The 7,691-nt window shown below is 37.0% G+C and overlaps 2 protein-coding genes across 5 annotated transcripts in view; one reads left to right on the top strand and one right to left on the bottom strand.

Annotated features, from left to right (window-relative positions):
- Positions 1-1,872: 1,872 nt before the first annotated feature.
- Positions 1,873-2,694, bottom strand: LOC109218267 (vicilin-like seed storage protein At2g28490). The gene is made up of 2 exons (XM_019382620.1): positions 2,509-2,694; positions 1,873-2,352 (listed from the first exon to the last, which is right to left on the bottom strand). The coding sequence occupies exons 1-2, from the start codon at positions 2,692-2,694 to the stop codon at positions 1,873-1,875; spliced, it is 666 nt and encodes a 221-aa protein (XP_019238165.1).
- A 428-nt stretch (positions 2,695-3,122) lies between these two features.
- LOC109218268 overlaps positions 3,123-7,691 on the top strand; it is a 13,496-nt gene continuing 8,927 nt past the window's right edge. For 3 of the 4 annotated variants that reach the window (XM_019382622.1, XM_019382624.1, XM_019382623.1), the window contains exons 1-3: positions 3,123-3,539; positions 4,605-4,677; positions 7,183-7,547. In XM_019382622.1, coding sequence (XP_019238167.1) covers positions 3,436-3,539; positions 4,605-4,677; positions 7,183-7,545 — 540 coding nt within the window. In that variant the 5' untranslated portion in view covers positions 3,123-3,435 and the 3' untranslated portion in view covers positions 7,546-7,547. Of the gene's footprint in view, positions 3,540-4,604; positions 4,678-7,182 lie in introns of all 4 variants that reach the window. The other variant, XM_019382621.1, reaches the window with a different exon arrangement.

The following is a 7,691-nucleotide window of genomic DNA, read 5'->3' as shown; positions in this document are numbered from 1 at the left end:
AATGCTAATTAAACCAATTCCAATGCATGAATATGGCATATTTCCCAATGTTTTCCCAAAAAAATCAAAACCAGACCCCGGGCCCGCTAGGTCAAAACTCGAAGTTCGGACCAAAATCCAATTACACATTCACTCCCAAGCACGGATATGTAATTGGTTTTGGAATCCGACCCCAAATTGAGGTCCAAATTCCCCAAATTCGAAATTCCTAAATTCTACCTAAGAGCACCCAATTTTCCATGCAAAACCCTAGATTTTGAGATGAAATCATGTAAAAAGATGAAATAGATTGAAGAAAATGTGTTAGAAATTGTTTACTTATGAATTGGGGAAGAAATCTCTTCAAGAAAATCGCCTATGGGAGTTTAGGGTTTGAAAATTTGAGAAGGGAAGTGAAAATCTCGTCCAGATGATGTTTTGATCAGATGCAGATATCGCAATTGCGAATGTTTGCGAAGCTCGCAATTGCGAGAAGGGCATCGCAAATGTGAACCTTCGCAATCTCTGCTGCCTTCACATTTGCGACAATTATGTTGCATTTGCGACTTCTAGCCTGCCTGGACAACCTTCGCATTTACGAAGTAAATCTCGCATTCGGGAGAAAAGCTGGCCCTGACTTCTTCGCATTTGTAAAGCAAAAGCTCGCATTTGCAGGTCACTTCTTACATCGCAATTGCGATGCCTGATCTCGCAATTGCGAGATCAGAGGCCTGCTACACAGCTGCAACATACCAGCAATTTCCCTAAGATCAAAATCACTTTGTGGCCTATCCAAAACTCACCCGAGCCATCGGGGCTCTAAATCAAACATGCACGCAAGTCTAACAACATCATATGGGCTTGCTCGTGCGATCAAATCATCAAATAACATCAACAACTACGAATTTAGCCTCAAAACTCATGAATTTCACAAGATAGTTCAAATTTCTATTTTCTCAACCAAGGGTCCGATTTATACCAAATCAACTCCGGTTCTTATCATATTTCATAGATATGACGTAAATATTAAATTAAGCCTGTACTGGGCTCCGGAACCAAAATACGGGTACGATACCATCAAGATTTTACACCATTTTATTTCCAAAAGTCCTTATGCTTTCCAGCATATAATTTTCTTTAAAAATTAGTTTCGGGCTAGGGACCTCGGAATTCGATTTCGGGCATACGCCCAAGTCCCATATTTTACTACGGACCCTACGAGACCGTCAAATCACGTGTCCGGGTCCGTTTACCAAAAATATTGACCGAAGTCAACTAAAATTATATTTTTAAACCAAAATCATTATTTCTTAAAAAATTTCACACAATAGCTTTCCGGTATCGTGCCCGGACTGCGTAGGCAAATCGAGGAGAGATACAAGAAGGTTTTCAAGGCCTCAGAACACGGAAATGGACTCTGAAACAAAAGATGACCTTTTGGGTCATCACATCTCAACTGCCCGAACAAGTGGATCGAGTTTATTCAACATTCTTTTCTCTGTTGTGAGAATCTAGTTCTTCCAATGTAGAGTTTAAACACCATATTGTTATCAGGAACTGAAATCTATAATACTGAAACTCTCAAGATATCAGTTCTTTCTGATTATAATCTCAAATATCATGTTGAAAAATACCAACCATGCACAGGTGCCAAGTGAAATTCTAAGTTTTCTTAATGCAGTTTGAGCCATCAATGGAACGTGCAAAAACAAATCCGTCTTATTCAAAACTCAAAGAGGACATGGCCTCTTGTGTCCAAGAGGACCAAGAAAACAAAATCCAAAAAGAAAGAAAAAACAGACCAAAAAAGAACAAAATAATTCTAAGATTGCCTCCTAAATTTCATGCCAAAACTTGACTAGCCCAACTAGCTAGCATTTCAACTAAACTAAACTAATCAAAACCCATGATCATGTCGTTGCCAAAGCTCCCTATCATCCTTTCAAACTTGACCATCTTCTTCCTCTCTGGCTCTGTTGCCTTGTCATGCAGAGAAGCCGGTGACGATGATGGCAAGATGACTTGTTCACTTTGAGCATTGGCAATCCTCTTAAGCCTCTTCTCACTTATACCAAATGCAGCTGCAAATTCTGGCCCTCTCAAGCTCTGCATCAATGAGTTCTTACCCACCAAGAACTGCTGATGGTTTCTCCTTGCTGATGTCGTGAAACCAAAGAACTCAAACGGGCCATTTGTTGAAGCAATTTGGCAGAAGGGGAAGTACCTCGGCACCCAAAAAACGTCCCCTTCTCGTACTCTAGCGTTCATGGCTAAAGTCCCATTTGGATACACAATTTGGACTCTGCCTGTCCCTTTCAACACTATTCCATACTCTATTGCCGTTGGATTAACATGAGGTGCCATCATGGATCCCTACATTAACCAACAAACTTAGATAAACACATGCAACAAAGAAAAAAAAACATACTATTACAATACATTTTGGACCATGTCAACTAAGATTTGCTTTCACAATAGGAGATTTGAGATTTTTCTTAATCAAAGTTCACCACNATATCCACCTTTCACCAATTTCATGACCCCAGCATCAGTTTTCACTACATCATGTAAGTGACGCAGCAAAAACCATTTTTCTCCTTGAGTTCTTTGCTCACTTTCTTCCTCATCTCTTTCTCTCCAATGCCCGCCAACAGAGGCCACTAGTGCAGAGAAAAATACCAGCACTAATAGCAGCAGACTCTTTCTCTTTTCCATATTTATCGTCTCGTAATAAAAAGACAAGTTTTCTTTAATCGATTTTGGTTCACTGTTGAGTGAGGTGCAGTGTATGTAACTGTTTATATAGAGGGAATGGTGAGATTTTAGGGGAGCTGTTGTCAACCGTGCAAGACTTCTAGGCTTTTTCGGTACACTAAACGTTGAGATCCTGAAAAATATATGAAGAACCGATGAAAAGTTGTTTTTGCTGAAGTTTTGTATACAGAACTAAATGATGTAGCAAAGTTTCAATTTGATGACCACTTCAAAAGGCTACTCTAGCGCAATAAAACAAAGGATTTATAATGACACTAATTTAATAAATTAACAAACATACAAATTTTCTTACACATTTAGTTTTGGCTAAAACAAATGTTATAGAGTTGACCTATATTATAAAAAAAGCTTAGTTGTTGATCAGACTAATAGGTGGCGCTGGTGCCCTGTTCTACGCTTCTATCTTAGTCCATCGCAAATTTCGGCAGTCGGCAGCTATTTTTATTATTAGCATCTTATGATAGTGTGGACCTCTTTTCCAAACTTGACAAGTTTGGTGGAGTTGATTTCCCCCGTTGACAAAAGAAAATGCGCTTCCTCCTGACAACACTAAAGGTTGTGTATGTGATTTCCACCGCTCGTCCACCGGAGGCCAATGAAAGCGAAGAGGAACCACTGGAAAGCATAAGGGCAAGGATGAAATGGGACAATGATAACTAATCTGCCGAGGCCATATATTGAATGGAATGTCGGTTGCTTTCTTCGATATTTATCAACATGTGGAGACCACTAAGAAACTGCGGGATTCTCTGGAGAACAAGTACATGTCTGAAGATATGCATCTAGTAAGAAATTCCTTGTCTCATAATTTAATTACTAATATTAATAAGTGACTAAAGGAAGAGTTTTGTCGTCCTCACAGTAGTAGATCTTAATTTGTTAGAGTTCTACATTTATCCTAACAATTTTCAATTAATTCCTTTTATGTCGTATTAATCTTATCTTTCAAAATCTTGTCCTTGACTCAAGAAAAAGATAAGTATCTAAGAAACAAAAAGAAAAGAAAAAGCTGGAAAGTCTAAAAGCATCAATTGTGATTGACAGAAAGCAAAAAAGCTACAACGTGCTCTCAAAACTTGCCCACATACAAAGCCCAAAAAGTTCAAAGTTCCAAGTCAACAAAAATAGGAGATAAAAAGATTAAGTGCCCAACAAAAAAACTTTCGCAATGCAGACGCTTACGTGGAACAAAAGTACAATAATTTGTACAGTATTTAAAAAAGTAGATCACTGCCCAACTATTGATTAAGTGACAAATGTCTCCTTGCATCACTGCAGAGACTGATTTTACACACGGTCAAGGACAGATTTTGAAAAATAGGATTAACATGGAACCTAAAAACTAACTCTTCAAAGAAAAAAAACCCAGATCTGAAAATTGAATTTCAAATGCGACTCAAGTTTCTTTTTACAAGATTTAAGATCAATTTTCTGCAAGTTTTTGCTTATTGGATTGCAGAATCATACTTAGATAAGTAATTTCTTGTCCAATTTGACTTTACCCCTCTGTTTGAAGACCTGCATTGTTAACCCGTTGCATAATTAACTTTCTACCTTTTCTGTTGGAATGACAAAGGGACCATGCATGACAATAACTTCTAATACCTTTATTGCTGCTAAATACCTTCATTCTCCACCATAAGCTAGAGGAAAAATATATGTTTGGTAGTGGTGGATCTGTTCTTTAGAAATCGTAGATCCGCCACTGTCTATTAGCTGTCGTCCAGCAAAATTTATTTTACAAGGATCTCACACATGGGAAAATAACTCAAGATGTCATGTTTTGTGGTATGGCCAATTCTTGCAAAAAGTCAATTCTCCATTCAATAGATCTTTTGTGATTTTGTCAGCTGGAATTTTGTTCCCCTTCCCCCGTGTCTGCGATGGTTCTGTGTGGCCCACTCCTTCATGGCAGCAACCCAGGTATATTTCTGCTTCCTTGTTGATTTGGTATGTGATCTGTTCCTTTCCACATGAACTTCGAAATGTTATTGACAATGTTCTCCATCCCTCGGGTCGCCTTGACATGTGCCATTGAATATGTTTAAGTTATTGAAGACTCGGTATGTATAAATTTTAAATATCTCTGCCTAGCTTCTGAAAATTTTCCTTCTCCCTTCTAAAGTCAGGATTAGGATTTTACATATTCAGTCCACTCTTATTCAATTTACGAAACTTCTCCTTCTTTCGTCAAACTCATACAGTTTAGCGCATCTTCTTCTACTCCATTAATTTCAAAGGATTCATTGTTACTCAAAGATCCATATAACTAATATCGATTCCACTTGTAAAGGCTCCCAATGCCCCTCATAACTAATGACACTGGTTACTATTCTTTGTTTCCTATAGCATGTTTCAATAGTTCACTTAGACATTTGGTATGATGGCGCAGATGGAAATCGAAGACTCTTAAGTAGTTTTCTAAGTTCTTGGTTTGACAATGTAGTCACATATAAGATATTGTGGATACTCTGTCAAAACTAATAAAACTTGTCTATGAGTCAAACAAATTGATAATAGGTATGTTGGAAAAAAACCTGTAGGTTTAGAGTACAACTAAATACCAAGATAGCTTATCTAACACAACGAAAAACANATGCTTGTTTTTCGGGCACTTTTTAAAAAAAAATTACATGTAGTAATCTTTTATGTGATATGATAGTGTAAAAAGTCTGAAACACTGTATAAGGTAAAGTCAAAAAATTAAGTTTACCATGGTGAACAAAGAGGAGAAGATTGGAATCAAGGTACTGAGGGATGAAGAGGCTATTGGGTTCCATAGAGATGAAACCAATATGCATTGTACTATTGAAAGATGTTCCTCTACGATATCCACCTTTCACCAATTTCATGACCCCAGCATCAGTTTTCACTACATCATGTAAGTGACGCAGCAAAAACCATTTTTCTCCTTGAGTTCTTTGCTCACTTTCTTCCTCATCTCTTTCTCTCCAATGCCCGCCAACAGAGGCCACTAGTGCAGAGAAAAATACCAGCACTAATAGCAGCAAACTCTTTCTCTTTCCCATATTTATCGTCTCGTAATAAAAAGACAAGTTTTCTTTAATCGATTTTGGTTCACTGTTGAGTGAGGTGCAGTGTATGTAACTGTTTATATAGAGGGAATGGTGAGATTTTAGGGGAGCTGTTGTCAACCGTGCAAGACTTCTAGGCTTTTTCGATACACTAAACATTGAGATCCTGAAAAATATATGGAGAACCGATGAAAAGTTATTTTTGCTGAAGTTTTGTATACAGAACTAAATGATGTAGCAAAGTTTCAATTTGATGACCACTTCAAAAGGCTACTCTAGCGCAATAAACAAAGGATTTATAATGACACTAATTTAATAAATTAACAAACATACAAATTTTCTTACACATTTAGTTTTGGCTAAAACAAATGTTATAGAGTTGACCTATATTATAAAAAAAGCTTAGTTGTTGATCAGACCTATATTTCCTTTTATGTCGTATTAATCTTATCTTTCAAAATCTTGTCCTTGACTCAAGAAAAAGATAAGTATCTAAGAAACAAAAAGAAAAGAAAAGGCTGGAAAGTCTAAAACCATCAATTGTGATTGACAGAAAGCAAAAAAGCTACAACGTGATCTCAAAACTTGCCCACATACAAAGCCCAAAAAGTTCAAAGTTCCAAGTCAACAAAAATAGGAGATAAAAAGATCTCAACTTTCGCAATGTAGACGCTTACGTGGAACAAAAGTACAATAATTTCTACGGTTTTTAAAAAAGTAGATCACTTGCCAACTATTGATTAAGTGACAAATGTCTCCTTGCATCACTGCAGAGACTGATTTTACACACGGTCAAGGACAGATTTTGAAAAATAAGATTAACATGGAACCTAAAAAGTTGGTAGTGTACTCTTCAAAGAAAAAAAACCCAGATCTGAAAATTGAATTTCAAATGCGACTCAAGTTTCTTTTTACAAGATTTAAGATCAATTTTCTGCAAGTTTTTGCTTATTGGATTGCAGAATCATACTTACATAAGTAATTTCTTGTCCAATTTGACTTTACCCCTCTGTTTGAAGACCTGCATTATTAACCCGTTGCATAATTAACTTTCTACCTTTTCTGTTGGAATGACAAAGGGACCATGCATGACAATAACTTCTAATACCTTTATTGCTGCTAAATACCTTCATTCTCCACCATAAGCTAGAGGAAAAATATATGTTTGGTAGTGGTGGATCTGTTCTGTAGAAATCGTAGATCCGCCACTGTCTATTAGCTGTCGTCCAGCAAAATTTATTTTACAAGGATCTCACACATGGGAAAATAACTCAAGATGTCATGTTTTGTGGTATGACCAATTCTTGCAAAAAGTCAATTCTCCATTCAATAGATCTTTTGTGATTTTGTCAGCTGAAGTGTTAGAGCTTGACGAACTCATTTTTGAATGCAGAATGAAATGATGCCTCTTCAACCTATTCGGCAACGTCTTGCTGACAAAGTGTTCAAAGTACAACTAAAGAAATCATTTTCCAGGACATCGGATGAAACACCAGCAAAGTTGTTCATTCTGTCGTATGTTGAAAAGCAAGATACTCTCCAATTGCCAGCACCAACAACTTTGACAAATGCTGGAGAAAGCAGCAAAAGAGAGCTTGGCAATCTGTCATCCCCGCAGGAACAAAAAGAACTGATCACGGAAGCTACATCATCTAGCAAAAGACAACAGACTGAGTGGAAAACTCCAACTAGAAAAAATTCTTCTTCTAGCAGAAAGCAAAATATTGAGCCAGTCACTCCGGCAATGAAAAAGTGAAGGTTAGTAAACTATCTTGAATACGTCGTATACTGAAAAATAGGTTGAGTGCATAGACAATAAAAACTACAACTGATGAACTATTAAAATTCCTACCGCTAGAATTAAGTGGATTATTCCTCATTTATATATCGAAATTTAGAAGA

The sequence above is a fragment of the Nicotiana attenuata genome, unplaced genomic scaffold, assembly GCF_001879085.1.
Source record: "Nicotiana attenuata strain UT unplaced genomic scaffold, NIATTr2, whole genome shotgun sequence".
NCBI classification, from domain to species: Eukaryota; Viridiplantae; Streptophyta; class Magnoliopsida; order Solanales; family Solanaceae; genus Nicotiana; species Nicotiana attenuata.
Note: the sequence above shows the minus strand (reverse complement) of the source record. Positions and strands in the feature narration are given on the sequence as shown.

Excerpts from the sequence above, each read along its gene's own strand:
- LOC109218267 (XM_019382620.1), bottom strand. The coding sequence starts at position 2,694 with ATGGAAAAGAGAAAGAGTCTGCTGCTATTAGTGCTGGTATTTTTCTCT. Across the intron at positions 2,353-2,508 it reads ATGCTGGGGTCATGAAATTG|GGATCCATGATGGCACCTCA; the intron begins GTGAAAGGTGGA and ends TGGTTAATGTAG.